Source organism: Podospora bellae-mahoneyi, chromosome 2 (assembly GCF_035222275.1).
Source record: "Podospora bellae-mahoneyi strain CBS 112042 chromosome 2, whole genome shotgun sequence".
Lineage (NCBI taxonomy): Eukaryota > Fungi > Ascomycota > Sordariomycetes > Sordariales > Podosporaceae > Podospora > Podospora bellae-mahoneyi.
Genome location: NC_085881.1, coordinates 4,174,252 through 4,195,763, shown reverse-complemented (window position 1 = coordinate 4,195,763; position 21,512 = coordinate 4,174,252). Strand labels below are relative to the sequence as shown.

The window sequence follows — 21,512 nt, the reverse complement described above, 5'->3', positions numbered from 1 at the left end:
TGGAAAACTTTCCGAGATGGGAGAGCAGCAGGTGATCACCCATTGGACTGGTTGTGCCTGAGAGTGGAGGATGTCATGATACAGGAACAGGATTTTATCAAGAGGAGAGCTACCTGCGAGATAGATGTGCATGCATATCCCTTAACGGAGCCCATTATCAAGATGTTGTTCTCAACAAACAACTGATCAGACCGTTTTGGCTGGTGGCTAACTACCCATATTCGGACTTGCACACTGCTGACGGTTTTCCCTCTGGTGGCCAGCCTTGCAGATATGAGGCTGTCATATCCAAAGGCTGAATTTGGACTTGATACTACACATGTCCCACCCAAGACTCATCGTCCGAAGCCAACATATTCCCTACCTTCATCCTGGACCGCTCATGGAGAACACATAATTCAAACTCATCCCCGATGTCAGGCCAACACAACACCCCATCTCTCTACAACTCCCCGTCGGAGCATATGCTACCATGCTACCGAGCGGCTGAACAGCTCCACTACCGCTGGGGTATACAAATCCTTGACAATCCAAAGTAAGCACTTAAATCACCCCGGATCGGCAACCCGGGTGGGTTGGCTGACACAGGTCCGACCCGACAGACAAGAAACTGCCAACTACCCAAAAGCGAAAGATAAGAAATCTGAGTAGCAGGCGAGGGAGGTAAGGTAGGTTGGTCCAAAGTTTGAGGGGAAAACTGCGCCTCTCGCCTGTGTGTATCAGGGTCCTTGTTCGGGAGTCAGACCAGCCGTTGAAAAGGCTTGTTGGTCGGGCCGCCTTGGCTACGGGGCTGACTTTGGATATCTGAACTAACATGCTCAAGCATCAGGTTTGGCTTTTGGGAGCCTCGAGAAAAGAGATGTTAGAGATAAGGGCTGGGCTGGTCGGGACAATTGTGTTTTTTCTTTAGATTCCGACCATGAGGTGGGCTGAATTAGCTGACCAGATCGGAGGAACTGATTCCACATCCTGACCTTTCAGGATAGAGTGACCTGGGAGAGAAACCTACGAGGCTGAGAAATCCCCAAAAACGGACCAGGTTTGCTGCTTCCTGTTGTCTTCCCGTCCATTGTGTGCGGCGTGGGACGGGAGAACATGCGGCACCTTCAGCGGCGGGGATGGTAATCACCCGCTAGGTAGCTATTGTCGACACCATGAAATATCTGGAGGAAATATCTGGGGTATAATTCAGCTCGGTAACACCAGAAGAGGAAACAGTCTGGAAGGATGTCATATCGATGACATGTCGGTAGGACTAGATGGGGAAGAGAAGGCCGAGACGAGACATCAAGTCTAGAACAGGTGCTTTTTGACGGCAGAAGACTGCCGAGACTTTGAATGTATGAGACATCGTGTTAGTTTGGTCGTTCACATGCCGTCTTTGTGCTTCGATTAGTAGAGCCAGAATTCCAGTGTGTTTGGGGTGAGGATTGTGGTAATGATGGGGTAGGGAATGGTATCTCTTGCTGAGTGTTGACCAAGCACCCAAAAGGAAACAGCCCGAACAGTCAGAACGGGGCGATGACCGCCGTATCTGACTCCCAACTTTCAACCCTGCGATCCTTCTTTCAAGCTTCTCGGCCTCACCCCACCCAGTCAGTCAGCCGCATCCGCAGTCAGCCTGCCGGTAGGTATCTTTGTTGTTGTTGTTGTTATTATTCTTGGTGGTGGCTCTCATCTTGGTTACACATAAACATCCTGATTGTGTTAGTATCACTGACTCAGCTGTCATTGTTCCCCTCGGTATTACTCGCAGAATCGGTAATTGTTGATGTTTCTGACAGATTGTTGTTGATGTTGAAAGATGCTTACCTTACACAACCCTTGTCCTAGTTCGGGAGCCCGAGATCCAGGGTTCAGGGTCTTTGGTTCACCTGTCGTTTGCCACCCCACAGATGAAACATTTTTAGCAACGCCAACGAAACCCCGATAGCCGTTAGGCTACATCAGGACAGTTCCTGCAGTCTAAATCAGGAAAAGAAACGACTGTGATTGGTTGATGTGTGAGGAGAAGCTTGGGCCCCATGACGCAACGGTTTCGCTCTGGTTGAAGTTGGGAATCTTCACCTTGAAAAATAAAGGATGGATTCATGAAGATAAGCAACGACCTCAAATCAATCCGAGAGATCATCTGTGTGTATGATGCACTCGACTCACATCAAACAACTCAAGATATTACAGTGTTCTCTCTATTGTTTCCCCTGCCGCCGAGGGTGACATTGGTCTCCCGAACATTACTCCAACATCGCTGGTGGCCTTCCGTTTGAGACCGTTAAAAACGGACGACTTACAACGCGCCCAGCCGCCGTCCGGTTCACCATGCAGTGCGCCATGCAGGAGATGATATAGTTGTCGTCGCACACGCGATCTGAATCGTCACAAAATGTCAAAAGCGTTTCGACACAAAGCAATCTTGACTTTAAGATGAAATGGAGACATTCACCGCACTTTTCCAACCGAGGCAACTACCCAAATGAGTGGCTGATGATAATATGGGCAAGAAAGGCTCGCGCGTGGTGAGACGGCTAACCATGGGACAGGGCGGCCATCAGGAGTTCCCACTGTCGCCGAATATACTGGTCCATAGATGAAAGGACGATTGGAAGCTCGTAAAACCACCACCATCCACGCGCTGAGAGGAGTCGGTCGTCCACAAGGTTGACGGGCTTGGGACAAGATTCGAAACAGTCAACCACAGGGCCAAGGCCGGGAGACACCACTGCCGATACAAGACACCCACCACCACCACCACCACTACCGCCAAAACCTCCTCACCTTTGACCCTTCCCCTATCTTCCAGGCCATCAGATAGCCTTGTCCGACCGCTCTCTCATCCCAAATTTCCAATTGAGAAAAGCACGAGAAAGAAATTGACAAAAGGAGCCCTCCAGCTGAAAGCTTGCATGCTGAGGCGTTGGGTAGTACATACTCCTGATTTGCAGGTCACAAAAACGCCACTGGACTCGGGAATGGCAGAAAGCATGTCTCGTCCAGCCATCGTACAGGACCGACCGAATGAGGCGGTGTCACAGCGCTCAGCACCACACTTGCAGCCGCCGATTTGACATTCTTACGCGTTCGCGTTCTTGGTGGCTTACATGTAGAAGAAATTTTTATTGAAGCCATCTTCCAAGGGCCGTTTGTGATATTAAATTTTTGGGGGTTTGCGTAAGGTGATCCTGGGGCACAAAGACATAGGCTTGCCGTTCTCGGGTCCACACATTTAGAGATCTTTACCTACATCGAACTATGATATGCCGGGATATGATCTTGTCGACACATCCATCACCCACAAAAGGGGCCGCTTATAACCTGGACCCAATCCTTTCGTCTAAATTTGTGATGTGTGTGTCGAGCAGCCGAGGTCTTTTCTGACCTCTTACAAAACGAATGCAACGCACAGGTAAGGGGTTCTTGCAGTTGGTCTGTACTTCCATGATCTCGGGATGGATGGATGGACGGATGGATTGCTGTAGTACGCCCGCCACCACAAACGCCCGGTCGGGTCATAGTATTGCACAATGTGTCCTCACAGCAAGAGGCCTAACAATCATGATCGTTCGAGCAAACAAACTGCAAAAAAAAAATTGATTACAAAGGAGCGCCGACCGACGACGCCTTACCCCTTTCTTTCTCGCGGCCGCGAAGGCGGCGGGCTGAAGAGGGCAGATGCTCCGTTATCTGGTAATGTGTAGGTTTATGCCGCGGATGGGGGACAGATTTCAACAAAAAACGGAGGATGATTCTGTGACCGTGAGGTGGTGTTGTCACTCGGTCGGTCGGGAGGTCAGTCCAAACGGCTGCCTCTCTCCAACTGATGATGTCCTCTGAGTAGGCGGCCCAGCCACTGTGTGTCAAACTGCACGATCAAGTTTAACAAGACTGGTTAATTCGCACGTCCCAGGATGTAAGAGCACAAGACATGACTTGCCCGCTCGTCGGGCCAGCTGTCGGGCTTGGGCCTTTGGGCTGTTTAAAAATCGGAGGAGGATAAAAGGCGCGGGTTGGAATGTACCCGGTAATGTGGCAACTGGCTGATTGACCTGAGCGGCGGCCGAGATAACTAACCTCGACGACTAAAGCATAGGAAGATCCGGGGCTGGGAGGCTAAAGGGCATGAATGACCCTTTGGGAATCTTCCCCCCACGAGGGGTCAAAGATGTGTTTGACCGGCGATCATGAACGGCACTGGTAGATCCCGGACTGTCAACTCAATGGAGACAGTTCAAACTTGTCCAGCCGCCGGAGGAGGGAGCCGAGTATGCTCCGTAAAAGAGGTGTGTGTAAGTGTGGTTCGTTTTTCGGTTCGCCTCTTCGTTTAACTTTCGGACTCGAAAGGGAAGGGAAGCGTGTAGCGTGACTTTTTTTGCTGCAAGGAGACGATCAAATTCCCTCCAATCCGGAGGGGTCGTTTGGAGGAAAGCTTCACCGTTGCTTTGGAGCTTGCCGCCCAGCTCCGAGTTGAATGGTGCGGAGATGTCCAATCATTTGTAAAGTTAGGACACAATGGGCCCCCCTTCTTGGGAGTGGCATGAGGGGTTCTCTACCAATGACCGGGCACAGTGGGGGGTAAAACTCTCGAACGATGAAGAGGACAGAAAAATTCTTTGAAGGGGTCGGGATAACTTGGGAAAAAAAGAGGGGGGTTGATGACGATCAAAGATACAAACTCTGGTGGTGGTGGCTGTGACCAAAAACCGGATTGGGCTGCTGTTGATAGTGGTGCAGCTGCAGCTGATGGAGTTGATGGAATGAATGTACACTGTGACTACCTACCTCCCCCAGCCAGCAGCCGGAATTATGAGATGCTCCGTTGGAGGATGCGCCTGACGTGTAAGACAAGAATGAAGTTGTCGTCGGTTCGTGATAATGGAGAAATATTCAGGTCCTACTGCAGATATCGTTGTGTGCACTAATTAAGCGTTGCGTTGGTGTGGTGGGCGCGTGGTTGTTCAGGTGTCGAAGAAAAGGCTTGGCGGTCGTGGAAGAAGACGAGAGAAGGAGCTTTTACCTGAAACACCACTCGAAGGCCAACCAGCGCCCGTCCTTTGCGCTGTCACTCTCATTCGGATCACTGCCACCACTTGATGATTAACTATTTGAGAATTGACACCGAAGGCACATGTTTAGTGTGTGAAAGTATTTTTTTCCCCGTCAAGACAGACCAAGGCAGCGATGGGCAGACTCACACTCATTCGACTCAAACCTCTTCTTCGGCCGCGATCCTTGGCAACCCGATCGGGCAGGGGGGTCTTGACGAAGGCAGGGGTTGGGCAGGGGAATGTGTGTGTGGTCACTGGGCCTGGGAGAGGCTTGCTTGTCATGCAAGTGCAAAAGACAGGGCAGCCCAGACCGTTCATCCGTTCCGTCAGATCAGGGAAAACGGAGAGGAGGGTACGTACCACGCTCTGCTGATGCACCAGCCCTCCACCCATCACCACCCAGCCGACCGACCAGAAACGCCAGGGTTGAGAGTGACGGCGGGCCCGGTTCTTGCAGGCCGTTACACCCACTTCTTGGCTTTGGACCGTCACCTTATCCTGCTGTAGCTCTGCATTAAAATAAACCCTCCCGCCCTCTCGGAACATCCTACCCTTTTTCTGGTCTCCCCAATCTCCATACCATAGTCCACGCCCCATTCCAGTGATCCTCAGCTGCTCGCCCCCCTCCCCCACTACGAGAGCTCGATACTAGGGATCGAGAACACGAAGATCATATATCCCTTGGCCACTTGCTTGAATTACATTATACAGTCTTGCTGGAGGGTCATGTCTTTGGTGGACAGTCACCTCGAGAAGAACAGCCAGCCGGGCATTGCATATACAAACAAGCAAACAGCAACACAATTTGACGAGCCCATCTTTGACGAATATCACGATATGGACGAGGAACACCCCGACACACTGGCTCCGAGTCCCAAGAGGGTTCGCACCAATCCCACCAACGTCGTCCCTGAGCTTCCCAAAAAGAGTTCGAGGAGGGTGTCAAGGATATTGGACAACCACGGACTGAAGCTGGGAGGAGAGGAAGGGCAGGCCACCGCACCGCACGACATCTATCTTTCCTCCGAAGAGGACGCCTCCTCCGACGCCGACGATTTTTCCGAGTATGACTATGACTCGAGCATCGAGGACCCCGACTCTCCCACAGCCGCTACCCGACGAGGCAGCCAGGAGGTCACGGCAAGAGTGGTCTCGGTGGTGTTTGCAGGCAAACCCTCAATCGTCAACCTTTCTCTCAGAAAACAGCGTTCCGTGTCACTGAGCTCGTCTTCTGTGAACACAAGCAGGACAAGGAATAGCACCGAGTCGTCCGAGTCCGAGTCTCTCAAACCATCCACGACAGCACCCATTCACCCTTCCGGTGATCGACCAATCACACCAGCAAGCAGTCTCTCGGCCCGCAGCAGCAACCCCAACAGGCGAAGCAGCAGTAGCTTGCTTTCTGACCTGCTCGCCAACAAGAGGAAGCCTCCCGCGTTTCTGAGCATTGACCCTTACGCCAACGGATCTCACTACTCGCTGGAGGCGGTGCCAAAACCGCTTGACAGTCTGGAGGGGGAGGCTGCTAAAACACCACGGACGCCTACTCAGATCTTGAAGGGTGTCACGAGGTCGTTTAGCTTGGCTCGCAAGAAGAGCCGGCCTACGCTTGACACGTCGGAGTCTAGTGTGTCACACCAGCCGAGACCGTCGACCAGCACCAAGAGGAGCTCGTTGCAGCACTCTGTCTCTGTCTCGGACGACCAACTCGAGGAGCATGACGAGGAAAAGGAGAACATCAGCAGCAGGATTGGCGACAAGACACCCCAGACCCCGATCACATACAACGACATCCTCAGGGCTGTCAAGAAGAACGCCATTGTCATGAGTGGATCGCAGCCAGGTCTTCCGAGTGATATCCTCTCGCCGACATCGCCAAATACGGAGAGGCAAAAGAGGGGGATCTTGAGCGGATTGTCGGCTAGGAGGAGGAGTGTGAAGTTTACTGGGAGGGTTTAAGGCATCGGATCAGATTGCATTTTACGCACACACATTACACCGACAATACTATCAGCATGGCATGGAGTTTATTGGATTTGGGATTACAAAGCGGGAACATATAATGATGGGATGATAAACCACGTCTTGAAGGGCAAGGCGTTTTTGATTTTGCTAGGAGGGTGGGATATGACTTTGGGCTGGATTGAAATGACATATATGATACCACTTGGGAAGGATACAAGCATTTTTTTTTTGCAACCACAATAAGCAAGGCAGGCACAAAGAATATCTGAAATATTTTGAAGCAATTTGCCTACAAACTTTTATCGTGACAGTGAACTTAGTCTCCGTAACCATCCCATTCAAGGATCAATCACCGCCGAGTCGGTCACGATGTTTCACCTCCCCTCCCTTCCCGTCCACCGGGATCACCACCCTCGCGGTTTTACTTATCGCTTGTGTCTTTGACACTGCAACATTGTCATTTTTCTCGTGATGGAAGAAAAGCTTGTCGTATTGTCACCTTTTTTTTTTGGGTTTCTTCAACCCCTGCTTGGCGAGATCATAGGGAGCTCTCCCTTTCAGGTCGAGGTGTGGTGGTGGGGGTGTTAGTTTCAGGAGTTCAGGGGGTGGAAATGTTTCAACTCGCCTCTCTTCTTCAACCAACTTTTCCCGGGAATCAACGGAATGAGAGATTTCATTTCCTGGGAGAGCCACCGTTACAGAGTTGTCGTGATGATCACCGTTGCATTCTTATCATCACATTTTCCATAGAAATGCGCATCATCACCTTTTACCCCACCCGTGAAGCGAGAGCAACGGCAGCAGTAAAACAAAACCATCACGGTACGACAGAAGGATGAAGAAAAAGACGATTGCTCGCTTGCTACCTTGCATGATTTTCGCTCCCCGGCTTTCCCACGTTGGGTTGGCGTTGGCGGATTAAAGCATGTATAGGCATAACGCAAGCGATTATGCAGGCACAGACAAGTCAACGAACAATTTCCTCTCACCGCGTTCCTGCACGATAGTTTTCGTGGGGTAATAATCCCAGTTAGGACGGATTAGGAAGGTTGGTTTTTGGTGTAGTTTTGTCTTGGTGGTGCTTGATTGTGCTGATATAAGACCCATTTCAGAGCTTCTCATTGGAGCAGGAATTATAAGGAGTTTTTTTGTTGCGCGGTAGGTGAGATACCCCGCGGCGTAACAGAGCCAGCCGTCTTCTTCCATCCAGATTTTTTGTTTTTGTTTTTTTTCGTTTTTTTTCTGTTTTTCTGTTGTTGAGGCTTGGGGGGTTGATCCAACCAGTCAGTGGTTTCTGAGTTGAGGCCAACGTGAGGTTGAAAGCTGGGGTGGGTGCAAGGCCACCTACCTGTGCCACCTTGGGAATTCTACCCCTTAAACGGCAGTTTGGGCCTCCTGTTCCTGAATGAGGGGAGGTGGTAGAGCTATGGGATGTTACTGGTTGCCGGGATTCCAAGCTGGCTTGGTGTAGAAGTTGGGATGATTGGATTCGAATTTCTTGAGGAAGACTCATGATCGGCTTTTTCCCTGAAGACACAGCTTCTATTCTCTATGTTGAGGTGATCGCAAAGTTCCTTCCTTACCTACAATCCAGGAGAGCAAGAAAGTGCTCCCGACCGCAGATACCACACACTTTTGAAGGAAAGAACGCCACAGTTTCCAACACCGAAGCCTCGCTCCACAGAAGGCAAGGCAAGTAGCGGTCCCAGCCGCACTTGCAGTAGGAGCTGACGACCAGTCCTTCCTTCCTCCCAAAGTTTCGATTGTTTCGAAGAAAATGTGGAGGATCTGCAAGGCACATCAGGTCAAGCATCAATTCACGCCACGATTGTGCGTTCGGGTCAGCTTCAATCCCTCTGACCGGGGAAGTAGGCAGACGGTTGAAACATGAGGTAAGTCTGGGTCGTGATCGGGCCGGTTGGGAGGATGGTTTGAGACGGGATGAGCATTATTATCATCGACGTGTTCTTCGGACTGAAAGTAAGACAACGGAGTTGATGGTCATCCCACCGTTTCTCATCCATCCCAAGCTAGCACCATTCATCACGATCAGGTGTGTCAACAGCTTCATGCTGATGCCTACCTACCAACCTTCCTCCTCCCCCGCCTACGGGACAAAACTCCATCGTCAGATAGGAAACCCCCTCGCCATCTCCCCCAACCCAACCTTCAAAGTTACAAATAGCTAACAGCTGATATACCGCACCACCCTGTACATCATAACACCCACAACTATGCCCCAGTCCCAAGTTGGCCATAGGTACCGAGCCGTCCAGTTAGTAACAATGGAGACACTACTCACAAGAAACCCCAACCCCAAATCAGTCATCTCTACCGAGCCGTCCTGCCGGTTCAACTTCCCAGCCATGCCAACCCAACAAAATATCAGACTAGGGGCAGTGGATGTAAAGAAAATCCCACAACACCATCCTCAGGGAATCTCAGTGTTCATGCAAGATTGCATGCCCACCAATAGGACCACTTCCCAGTCGCAAGACACTCCCCCATTGCTGACCCATCCCGGAGTTACGTCGTCCGAACTTTTTACATATGTGGGAGGTTCAGGTTCGGTAGGTCCGTAATAGCTAACGCATGAATCTCGGCAGCGGCCGGTGCTACTACTTTCTAGCTTGAATTTTTTTCTTTGATCCAACTGGACGGGCAGCGGGATAAGCGAGGCAAAACGGAGGAGGGCTTTGGGACCTGGGATTTGTTGGTGAGAAAACAAAAAAGAATAGACATTCATTGTGTGATAAGTTTGGACGGGACCGGGTGGGAGGGTTTGGGACCAGAACGCGGGTGGTGGGGACCGCCGAAAGCCGAGACGAGCCGGCCCCGGCCCCGGCCTGGGGACCAACCCGGCAAACGGGACCAAACCAGCTTTTGTGTTCCGGTATGTTTAGGATGAGGAAGCGTGTCGAAGAAGGAGGAGGGATGGGATCTGCAAAGCAAAACATGATGAAAAGTCCACTCGATTAGACCAGGGGGCAAGTTGGAGTACGAGAAAATGGTTGGAGATGAGAGTCGTTTTGCAAGGAACTTCATATACCTCATATTCTCATGTTCTGCATTTCTAAAAGAAGACAAAGCAAAACTTCACAATAGATAGATACCGATCGTCCGTCATGAACAAAAAGGAAAAGGAAACCCCAACGCCCCCCCATCCATCCATCCTCTTTCCATGTCCATATCCAAATCCTTCCTACCTACCTACCTACCTACCTACCCAACCTAACCCCCGAGAAAAAACATCCTATCGTTGCTGAAACCCAATCTTTGCTCACGTGTATGCGTCTGTGCCCCCCGCTCTGCTCAATGAAAGTCCCCGCATGGTGCGGAAAATATGAAGACAACAAACTAGAGAATATTAAGTGTAAAAAAGCAAAAAGAAATCATCCAGGGAAATTGCGCCTTTCTGGTTTTCTGTCGTCAAGTCATTGCACCCTAACGACCTTGGTCTTGCTCTTCTTCTGCTCCAGCGTCCCTTCGACCCAAACACCCACCTCCCTCAGCGCCCTTCTCGGCTCCCTCTTCCTCTTGAGCAGAAACCCTTGCAGTTCAGCAGGCGAGAACTGCCCCTCCGGGATCTTGGAGGCAAAGCCCTGCGCGATCTTGTCGAGTTCTTCCGGGGTGATGGGTTTCAGGTCGTCAATCTCCTCGGCGAGGAGCTTGTTGACTTCCTCCGGGGCAAAAGATATCTTTGTTGGGGAGGCAGAGGAGGGGAGGGAGCAGAGGTCAGAGTCGAGGTCGACTGCTGTTGTGGTGACCGATGTGTCGGTTAGGTTGCCGTCTTTCTCGCCGCTGTTGTCATTGAGGGGAAGCTGACGAACGACCGGGGCGGAGATGGTCCTTGTGATTTTGTTGGAGGGAGAACGGAAGAAGGCGAGGCGGGAGCGGAGACGGGTGGTGGCGGTAGACTGGGGTCTGTCCTCCTTTTGAAAAGGCGTGGTGGCGGTCCGGTCGGCGTCGTACATCCTCTTGAACAACTCACAGGTTTGTTCCCTGGTGGCGTTGGTAAAGGCGATTTGAAGATCGACCCGCCCGGGGCGAATGAGAGCCTCATCGAGTGTCTCCGGTTTGTTAGTTGTCATGATCAAAACCCGGCCCTCGTGAGAGGCGACGCCATCAATAGCATTAAGCAGGCCAGAGAGTGAAATGCCTTTCTTATCTGTAGATTCACTCGATGACTGCTTTTTGAGCTCCCGGGCCAAGTCGGCGACGTTCCATTCCGAAGACTTTTTGTCTTTGGCATCCTTGTCCTTCTTTGGCTTGTCCTTGGACTTCTCGTCACTGTCGTCGCCGTCTTCAGAAGCAGGAGTTGAGTCGCCCGAGCGAGCAAGTCCAGCTGTGTCAATGTCCTCGAGCAGTACCACACAGCGACGCGGAAGGGAGTTGAAGAGCGCACAAAGGTCTTCTTCGGTTAGAGACGGGTCAAGGAGCGAGATAACGTAAATGTCAAGGCCAAACACACCGGCCAGGGCAAAGGACAGCGACGTTTTGCCTGTCCCTGGCGGGCCGTGGAAAAGATAGCCTCGACGGAGGGGAATACCGCGATTTGCATACCTGAAATAGAGAGTTAGAATATTATTCCATATGATGCGGTTCGTGAGAGAAATACTTACCATCGCGGAGTAGAAGGGTGGAGGTACTCGTTCATGTCGTAAAGCACTTGCAACTTTTGCTTCTCATCCAGTACCACCGTCTTCATGGGGCGAACCGGCCGATTTGCCACCATGGACCAGCTGTGCCGGCCACCATAGCTCCTCATGCTCTGTGAAGCCGGACGTTTGACAATGGTCCTGGCGTTGTGTTCGCTGTAGTACTCTTGCTTCGCATGCTCGAGAAGGCGCTTGATAGGCTCAGGCGAACGGCCGTAGCAGGACAGAACAAGTGACTCCCTGTCCCTGTACTGCGAGCCGCCCCAGCTGTTGTCTGTGTGCAGCGTCTCCTGCTGCCGGCTCAGCGCGAAATACTTGCCCCGGAACCAAAAGTTGTGCAGTCCGATTGCGGGCGTAAAACGAGGGGGGCACTTGGACTCTTGGTTGGAGAAATTGAGGTTGACCCCTTCGCCGTCGGGCGAGATTTTGGTCCGGAACAAGTCTGCCTCGTCCGCCTCTTCTGATGTTGGCTTGAACCACGTCTCTGCCGTCAGAGAGCGAGATTCGGTCATGTCCTGCCGGTTGGCGAGGAACTTCATCAGGTGGTCGTAGATGTTATCCCCGCTGTTGACCTGAACCGAGGCGGTAAAATACCTTCCCAGAATTGACATGACGTTTGCGGAGATATGCACCCACGTCTTGTTGAAAGCCCAAGCCAGTCCAAATGAGGTCAGAATATACGCTGGGTTTAAACCCAGTGTGCCGAGGCGACCGCCGGCCAAGTCGTAGAAAATCATGAACAGATTCAAAAATGGGTTGAACTGCAAACCGAGCAGTGGCGTGAGGGTTTCGACGATATTCTGGGTGGCATTGTTGTCTTCTGCGCTCATATTACCAACAAACGGAGGCAGCGCCGTCCGAAGGAGGTGGGAGAAGTCCATATTGTCTGAAGAATCCTGTGTAGAGAAAGAAGAAGAGAGAAGAGAAAACCGACTTCACCAACGAGCCGCTGTTAAATGGGCCGTGAGGAGTTGGCTCTGGAGGTATTGAGGCCTCTGTCAAGCTGTTGGCTGCGGTCGAGAGCCTTCCTGCAAGTACTCAATCCAGAAGAAGAAAGTCTGGAGGAAGCAGAGCCCTTTAATACTCCTAGGCCGAGAAACCAGAGCAGAGACGTGCATGAAGCCTACCTAGGTAGGAAGAAAAGAAGAGGTCGCCTTACCCATTACGCGGGCCATGCTTAACTACCCCCTTGGGCAGCAGCCAAATCCGCAAATCAGCCTTACAGAGAAGAAACCGGGGAAAACACTCGCTCATGCCAGTCTTTGTCCTCTTTTTCCGGTTTTCTGGATCAGCGGGTGCCAAACTCATCGTGCTTGCCTCTCTTGTGGCAATACGTTCACGAGAAATGGTGTGGCCACACAGAGATCAACTTTCTGGGGGAGAGGTGCTCGGGTAGCAGCATGGCTAGTGTTTTGTCTCCCGCAAAGAAGTGGCAGAGATTTCTGTCTTGCGTCTCTGCTGTGTCACATGCTTAACCCACGTTCGTCTTGATATTCTAGTACAAGCCATTCCCCCGGGTCCTCTGGAATCCATAGAGAACCACTTGCGCAGTTACTGGACCGGTTGAGAACAGACCACAACAAACAAACAATTGCAGTGTTGCTTGCCTGTGCAGTGTAAACCCCGCAAAACGCGCTCCGTCGCGGAGGCCGGTGATGAGGAGAAACAACACCAAAGGTCGCTACATAGGCCGGCCTAGTCCGACCCGCAGTGAGGCCACGGTGATATCGCTCCTGTGGGACTTGGGTAGAGTGATACCAGCCCCGGGTGACCCAGGGAAGTGGTAAGTTTAGGGAATGGCTGCCTTTCCCGCTTTATTTTGACTGCTTTTCGACAAGCCCGATAGCCTGCGGCCCAAAGGGCCCTGATGCAGGGGACCGAGAGGTGATTCTGGACGATCGTTGGTGTGGTGGATGAAGGGTCGAACCAACAACAAAGGCCCAACTGCACGCTCTGCTGCAAAGCGTCCCCCACCTCGGACATGCAAGCAGCTTCAAGAGTGGAAAAGCAGCATCGTATGCTGTGGCACTCACCGAGAACCTAGTCACGTCCTGTGGTGAACCCTTCTTTTGCAAGTGAACAGTACCAGGTATGGAAGCAACACCTACCTGACACAGAGAATGATATAGGCTGCCGGTGATCTCGGTCGAACATGGCCTAGGCAACAACAGCAAAGTCGAAAAGGTCAGGCGGCATGTGAGTGAGTTTTTTCTGACCGAATGTTCATTGATATGTGGTGATAGCTTGTTTTCAAAGAAGGTGGTCTCTGCGATAGATGAGGCTCAACCAAGAGGAAGGGGTGTTACTGAAAGAAGTATAACAATGACACTTCTTGATTTAGTCACCGCAATCCCTCACAAAGAGGTTGCCGGTGCCTGTCACTGCCTGCAAGTCATCACCTGGGCCACCATTCGACACCTAGAAGGGAAGGCACTATCTACTCAGTGTGTCATCCTGGGCGGATTCCGTTAGTCAACGTTCCTCGGTTATGCACCACCACACACCATCCCAGCACCCTCAGAATCCCATCATGCAAGGCTATAGGAACCTCAAGCTTAGCATCGGCTCCTCTTATTCCTCATCACCTGAACTTATTTTCCCCGTAGGATTCAAGGCAAAAAAGAAAACTCTCAAGGACTCATACCTACCTAGTCATCCAGGCACACTCCGGGTCAAGAGGCAAAAGGATATGCTTAAGGCATGAGCAACAGCCACAACAACCACGAGCCACTGGAGGCATCCCATTCCCTCCATAAACAAAACCGTCATCTCCAGCCTCAGCGGCCGCTTTGAGCTGAAATAAGGCCATTGCCCTCGATTCAACTAAAGTTCAAACTCTTGAAGATGAATGCACCCTGAAGCACATATGGGCAAAGCCCAGCCTTCCTTTCCCATCCAGTCGTCACTTACATCAACCGGCGGCCACCTCCACAAGGCCACCTATCCAACCGGCCCACTTTCTGATTTTCCAATCCTGATCCTGCAGGCCTTGCAGCTGAACACCCACCTCACAGATGAACACCAAAGCCCGGGTACCTTACTCGTGCCGAAGCTGGGCGAGGCAACCAGCCCCATGGAGGGTGAGCTGCATCTGAGGTGGTGTGGGAAAAGACCTACTCATGAACCAGGCCAGCTCCTCAAGCGAACTACAAGTTTTCGTACTACCCCCCCCTGATCGGCCGCTCGCCCTAGGTATGCATAGGTTTGTAAGCTGCAAGTGAGTGAAAGTGCACATGTATAGACTTGCGTCTGCGTGTGATGAGGCCTTTACATCGGTAGCCTGCCGGTAGTATGGGGTCTTTTAGCCCCCATTGATGGTCTTCAGGCTGCAGCCTCGCGGTTGAAAACTAACGATTGGTTAACATCTACTGACATGTAAAACAAAACAGAGCAGCTCACGAAAAGGCCGCCCCGAACTCTTGAGCATCTGATCTATCTAGATACTACCCGCAAACAAGACCCAAAAAACGGACCCGATCTACCTATCGGTAGATAATTTCTTGCATGTTCAACCAACCAAACGAAACCACATATCATATGGCCAAAAACTTGGGCATAGACGTCTACATGAAGCATGTACGCTGTCTCCAGATTCAGACCCCAAGAAAACATCTCCAACCAAATCACCACGGAGCTCGGGTATACCCCTCAGTTGACGATCTTTCCCGTTGTCGACTCGATATCGTCAGCACCACCCTGCACATTCGGCGTATCCCCAATTTTCAGCAGCCTGGCCCTCTCAACCTCGACCATTGCGAGTTCCTGCCTCAATTTGGCATCCAGCTCCTTGCGTGCTCTTTCAATGACAGAATCCTGCTCCTTGCGAACTCTCTCCATCGCGTTCTTCCACACAGCGTCGTGTTCCTGACGGACCTTCTCCGTTGCACCCCCCCAGAGAAAACTCTCTGGGTCACCAAGGAGAGGAGCCTCCACTTCCAAAGTCAACTTCTCCTCGGCTGGTTTGGCGTTAACTCCATTTCCATTCTCCCTGACACCCACAGACCCCCTCCGGCTATTAGCCATGCTCTCCTCATTCTCCAACCACAGATGGCCCCCCGCCTCCTTCAACAAACCGACACACTCCTCGCTCTTCGGCGTCGTCCCGCTGGCAACCATTTTTTCCGCCAAATAAAGCGGCGTGTTGTTCGCCCGGTTCCTGACGTGTACGCTAGCGCCCCGCTCGAGGACCTCCCTGAGGATCTTTGGCTCGGGCCCGACAGCGGCAAGATGAACGGCCGTGTTGCCAGCGTAGTCCGCTTTTTTGAGGAGCTGGTGGTTGAACTCGTCCCCTTCCAAAAGCTCCCGTACGGTGCGGAGGTCGCCGTTGCTGATTGCGTAGCCTAGGGCTGTAAAGGCTGATTCTGTAGACAGAAAAATAAATCAGTTAGGATTAACCGCTCAAGAGAAATGTGAAAATCAACAATAAAAAAAAACACCTACCCGCAGCCGTAATCTTCCCCACCACATCTTCCTCCACCACCCCAGCCGGGTGAACAAAGCTCGCAACCCTCAACTCCGTCATCTCCCCCCTCAAACTCCGTCCCATCATCTCCTTCACCTCCTCCAACCCAACCGTCCCCCTATCCTTCAACGCCAGCAAATAACTCAGCTTCGTCAACGCCGCCTCCGTTGTCAAATCCCCCCCAAACACCACCCCCGCCCTCCCCAGCGCCGTCCCCGGCGCGTACAACGGGCTCACAAACCCATTAGTACACTGGCTGACATTGACAATGACAATCCCCCTCTCAACCGCCTGTTTGATCGCCTTTGTGAGATGCCCATCCACACCCCCCGGCGCATTACCCATGCCAAACGTCTCGAGAACCAAACCCCTCAGGTCAGGGACACGAAGGACAGAGTCGACCAGCTGAGGCCAGATGCCGGGAAAGATGCGAAGCGAGGCAACGTGAGTCGTGTCGAGGGTTTTGGTGACGTTGAATTCTTTGATGCGGGTTGGGCGCCGGACTAAACCCCAGTTTACATCTACTCCCAAACTTGTCACCTTCGCCAGGGGGTCAGAGTTGGGGGAGTCGAACGCTTCGAAGCTTGAGGCCGAGACTTTTGTTGTGCGGTTCCCTCTGAACAAAGTGTGATGGAAAAAAAGGCAGACTTCCGGGATGGTGAATGTGCCTGCGATGATGAGACTGCCCAGTAAATTGTCGACGGCGTCGGATTGGAGGGCAAAGATTGAGGCCTGGGAGCCGGTGAGGATGACTGGTTTGCCGAGATCAGAGAGCATGAACGACAGGGCCGAAGCGGTGTAAGCTAGCGAGTCGGTGCCGTGGAGGATGACGAAGCCGTCAAAGAGGTGGTAGTTTTGCTGGATGGTGAGGGCGATGTCTGTCCACCCTGCTGATGCGATGCTAGAGGAGTCGAGGAGGGGGGAGAACTCGAGGATGGAGTAGCGGATGTGTTTGCAATAGGCTGAGGTGGGGGTCCGGAGGGAGGATAGGGTGAGTTTGTGGCCTTCTTTTGTGTAAGCTGTTATATTGGCTGTGATGGGGGGTTAGTCAACGTGTAGAACTGAGGGTGATAAAGGTAAGGTATGCTTACTGGACGGAGCCGTGCTGTCGTTGAAGGAAGGTCGGGGAGCCATGGCAAGTTCGAGAAAGCCGCTCATTGGGACGAGGCCATCAACGGAGGGCTGCATACAAATCGTGCCGCCGGTCATGATGATGAGGACCCGGGACTCGGGGAACTTCCGGCCCGGGTTGCCCTCCATGAAAGTGACGCCGCCCATTCTGCCGGCCCTGTTGAATTTCGAACTGAACTAAATCGAGAATTTCGGCAAGTTCGAGGCAGGTTTGTCTACTTGAGTGCCGGTAGGTTGAAATAGGGTTGTTCCTTGGTGGAGAACCTGGGGGCGTTTTATACACCTTCCTATTTCCCAACTGATGGCGAACAAGGCTCAATACTGTGTCTCGGTAGCTTTACCGCCACCGTGAGTCAAAATTTACGAAAATACGTTTCGAGTTCAAAAAACAAAACCCGATTGTTACTTCTCAAAAATGAGCTCCGGTGGCCGGTGAGCATCCCGGAAGCGGGTGAGTTCGGATCGGCTTTTTCGTCGTCACATCAATCCTTCCATCGGCAACCGAACCGCCGCTTTACCCAAACGCTCACTGGTCAGGCAGCAGATGAACTCGGGATGACACCTGAAAACGAGTTATTTGGAAGGTGATGCGGTCACGCGTTGGCAGTTGCTGGCAAGGAGCGCCATCTGTTGACTAAGAGAAAGTCAATTGCGGAGCGTCCGACTGGACAAAGAGCAACCCCCCTCAAACCCCAAGGCCGTTGATAACCTTGGGGCAGAAGTAAAGAACGGTCCCGACTTCGGGGAACAATGACACAATGCATTGTGGCTCTGGCTGCTGGCGAAGGTGCTTGCGAAAAGGAGAGATAAGCTCGTCGAGGAGACGGAAACTGATAAAGCAGCTTGTTCCGACGAAACACAGCCCGATAGCGGAAGGGAAGGGCCTCAGCGTTGCAGACTGGCGGTAAAGAGCTGCTGTTGGTATGCCTGTCTCCACGCGTTCGTGTCTTTGCTTTGTGACAGCTGTGTTTGGCTTCAGGATGAGATGAACAAGTTTACAAAAGGACGGGTTGCTTGAAAAAGGGGCAAGAGGGCTTTTATAGGCCATTTATGTCCACGGAGGTTCCGCGGGGGTTGTTCATGACCTCCACGCTGTCATTGGCGTAGTTTGTGAGAGCTTCTCCTTGCGTAACGGCACTTTATGGTGGGGGTACCCCGCCATGAGCTCCCGACAGCCCTGTGTCAAAGCCGGGGCTGAGGCTAAGGTTAGAAGGAAGAGATAGCTATCGTGTGACTACCTATCTGCCTATATGTTTCGTGATTGGTGATTGTATGATGAGAAGGCACACTCTCAGCAACTGTCAAGCGAACATTCACAACTAGACGGGCCAGAAGGAGCTTTTGACACAATCGCCCACACCTTATAGAAACGCATACAGAAAAGAAGTTTGAGAGGCCAAATGTTAATGAGCGGGAACCTGGCGTGCCTGGAAGAAAGACCCCCGGGATGGATACCCCTCGGGCCGGGCAGGCCGGCAGAGAGAGCTCGCCGTTGAACGCATAACGGCCCCACCTTGCTTGGCAGGGTCCCGGGTCTCCGCCGTTCTTGCTACCCCACTATCTTTTCGCAGTTGTGTGGATGCCAAGCTCCAGTTCACAACTTTTTGGCGGGGCAGATGGAAGGGCAGGACCCCGCGCTGCATTAATGCGACTCTGCTGGTAGGCTGCCTTGCGACGAGGAGGGGCAGAACCTTTTTTTTTTTTTTTTTTTGCGCCTGTCGAGGGTCTATCAGTTACCTGTAGCTTAAAAAGCCAACCAACTCTCTGTCCCACAGCACTTCTTTTCTTACTTCTTCACCGCATATTCTCCTCCTCTCACATCTCACTCTCGACCCGTCTCCCCAGTCTTTTACCAATTCAAATCAGACACAATGGCCATCGTCACCGCTGAAGAGATCTTCGCTACCTACGACCAGCTGGGTGAAATTGAGGCTCAGTTCGACGATGTCGAGACCGAGATTAGTGAGTTCCCACCCCCGCGACCGTTGCTGCGCCCTTGCGACTGCTGAATACTAACGCTTTGAACCTCCCAGTCCGCCACCAGTACAACCTTTCCAAGGACCTCTACGTAAAGCGCGCCGAGATCGTCTCCAAGATCGAGCACTTCTGGCCCCTTGTTATCGAGCAGGCCCCCGAGGACATTGACGCCTTCATCCAACCCACCGATGCTCAGATCCTCCTCGGTTCCATCAAGTCCATTGACGTCAAGCGCTTCGAGATCGACACCCCCGTTGAGGGCGGAGACCCCCGCAGCGTCTCCATCAAGTTCGAGTTCGAGGAGAATGACTACTTTGAGGACAAGGTCCTCGAGAAGAAGTTCTGGTGGCGCCACGGCAAGGACGGCTTCGTCGGCTATGTCAGCGAGCCTGTCGATATCAAGTGGAAGGACGGCAAGGACCTGACCAACGGTCTCTTGTCCCTTGCCAAGGCTGCCTGGGAGGAGGAGAAGGCTGCCCCCAAGAAGGAGGGTAAGGATAAGAAGGAGCTTACCCCCAAGCAGAAGGAGCTGAAGGAGAAAATCGAAGCCGAGGACGCTGGTTCTGTGAGCTTCTTCTGCTTCTTCGGCTTCATTGGCGAACGAGTCTCCGCCGAGGAGAACATCGAGGCCCTCAAGAAGGAGGCCGAGGACCGCAAGAAGCGCCAGGCCGGCGAGAAGGTCGAGGAGGATGAGGAGATGAAGGAGGATGAGGATGATGAGGATTGGGAGGACGAGGAAGAGCTTGACATTTTCCCTGATGGCGATACCGTTGCCATGGCCATTGCTGATGACCTCTGGCCCAACGCCCTCAAGTACTTCCGTAAGTGGCCCCCGTTGACAGAGTTAGCAGTGAACAGAATGTAGAATACTAACAACCAAACAGAGCAGGCCCAGGAGAGCGACGACATCAGCGATGGCGAGGATGATGAGTCTGACGACGATGAGTCTGAGGAGGATGGCGACAAGCCCAGCAAGAAGCACAAGGCCTGCGCCCACGGGTGCAAGCACTAAGTTGCCGTAGGTTGAGGAGTGTTAGGATACCCATTTCGTTGCGTGTTTTTCAGCGCAAATCGTGTTACTGTTATGATGTATATAGAGGATAGACAAAAAGGAGGTTATGAAGGATTTCTCTGGGTCAAGCGAAGTCGTACTTGACAGACATTGGTCTGGAAACATTCGAGCCTTGGCATGCTTAAGTGGTGGTCATTGTGTTGTCATCAATCAGGGGTCGATTTAGCAAAGAGAAACCTTTCTTAACTGGCATGGGCAGTCTCGACGTATTCTCTTCTGGATATCACTAGCTAACAACCGTCTGATATGTAGCATGATTGATCCAAGATCTTTTCATGCCAAGACATCCAGATCTCAACCGATGGCGATTCGCGGCAGTGGGGGGGAGACAGGGGTCGGCCCTCTCCTTGCACAGCCCTCCGGGACAACGTCAACGGGGCACCTGAAACACATCAGGTTTGGGGTCGACATGTCAAGTCAACCGGGCGTCAGCAGCAAGCCAAATTGCAGTTGCACTTGGCTTGGGCTGAGATTCATGTGTTTTGTTTCCCTCTTGTCTTTTTCCATCCAGGTCTAGGCTGGATGGGGGTTTGTGAAACTTTGGCAGCTGGGCAGATCTGTGATCTTCCATCTCATCTTTTTTCTCACTCACTCTCTCTCTCTCTCTCTCTTTTTCACTTCCTCTCCTTCCCCCTTTTACATCACCACCGCCTGTTGTCCATCTGCCATTTGGTTCATGGGCTTAGAGGTGTGACTTTCTTTCTTTTTCTCCTTTCTCTCTCTTCTCCTTCGTTTCAATTTGAAGTAACTACCCCCACCTAGACGGTCGGTGAGCGTTCGTTTTTTTTATACAGATATACACACCTCTGGGTTAGGCTTTTTTTGCGACTTCTATATTTCCCTTTCGACTATACGTTCTTTGAGGCTGTGCCCTTTCTTGGTTTTCGACTCCCACTGTCCCCGCGCTCGGCAATCTTGTTACTGTTTTTGAAGGATCCTTCGACCTACTTGGGACGGGCATTTTGTCTGACGATACGAGGTTACCATTGTGGCTGTTTTCTCACTCAACCAACGGCCGGCCGCGCGCCAGTTTCTAAGCGACAAGTTGGAAGGAAGGCTTGGAATTCGGGGGCCTGAAAAGAAGGGTTGATATCAACCTTATTGCTAGAGGGCTGAGACCAACTGTTGTAGGACAAGAGAAGGGGAGACTGATTCGACGGTTCGGATTTTCTCCGAGGCTGGACAAACGGACAGGACCATACTGG

At 52.1% G+C, this 21,512-nt stretch overlaps 4 protein-coding genes across 4 annotated transcripts; 2 read left to right on the top strand and 2 right to left on the bottom strand.

The window, feature by feature from the left end:
* Positions 1-5,768: 5,768 nt before the first annotated feature.
* Positions 5,769-7,001, top strand: QC761_211520 (uncharacterized protein; the record flags this gene model as incomplete). The annotated part of the gene is made up of 1 exon (XM_062876884.1): positions 5,769-7,001. One exon carries the CDS (start codon positions 5,769-5,771, stop codon positions 6,999-7,001), a length of 1,233 nt encoding a protein of 410 aa, XP_062735524.1.
* A 3,016-nt stretch (positions 7,002-10,017) lies between these two features.
* Positions 10,018-13,999, bottom strand: QC761_211510 (uncharacterized protein). Its single transcript, XM_062876883.1, has 2 exons — positions 11,630-13,999; positions 10,018-11,570 (listed from the first exon to the last, which is right to left on the bottom strand). Exons 1-2 carry the CDS (start codon positions 12,544-12,546, stop codon positions 10,442-10,444), a joined length of 2,046 nt encoding a protein of 681 aa, XP_062735523.1. The 5' UTR covers positions 12,547-13,999; the 3' UTR covers positions 10,018-10,441.
* A 990-nt stretch (positions 14,000-14,989) lies between these two features.
* On the bottom strand, positions 14,990-18,604 carry QC761_211500 (uncharacterized protein). The gene is made up of 4 exons (XM_062876882.1): positions 18,576-18,604; positions 17,219-18,504; positions 16,106-17,158; positions 14,990-16,026 (listed from the first exon to the last, which is right to left on the bottom strand). The coding sequence occupies exons 2-4, from the start codon at positions 17,403-17,405 to the stop codon at positions 15,314-15,316; spliced, it is 1,953 nt and encodes a 650-aa protein (XP_062735522.1). The 5' UTR covers positions 17,406-18,504; positions 18,576-18,604; the 3' UTR covers positions 14,990-15,313.
* A 191-nt stretch (positions 18,605-18,795) lies between these two features.
* On the top strand, positions 18,796-20,376 carry QC761_211490 (uncharacterized protein). Its single transcript, XM_062876881.1, has 3 exons — positions 18,796-19,220; positions 19,292-20,056; positions 20,120-20,376. Exons 1-3 carry the CDS (start codon positions 19,130-19,132, stop codon positions 20,245-20,247), a joined length of 984 nt encoding a protein of 327 aa, XP_062735521.1. The 5' UTR covers positions 18,796-19,129; the 3' UTR covers positions 20,248-20,376.
* Positions 20,377-21,512: the final 1,136 nt, after the last annotated feature.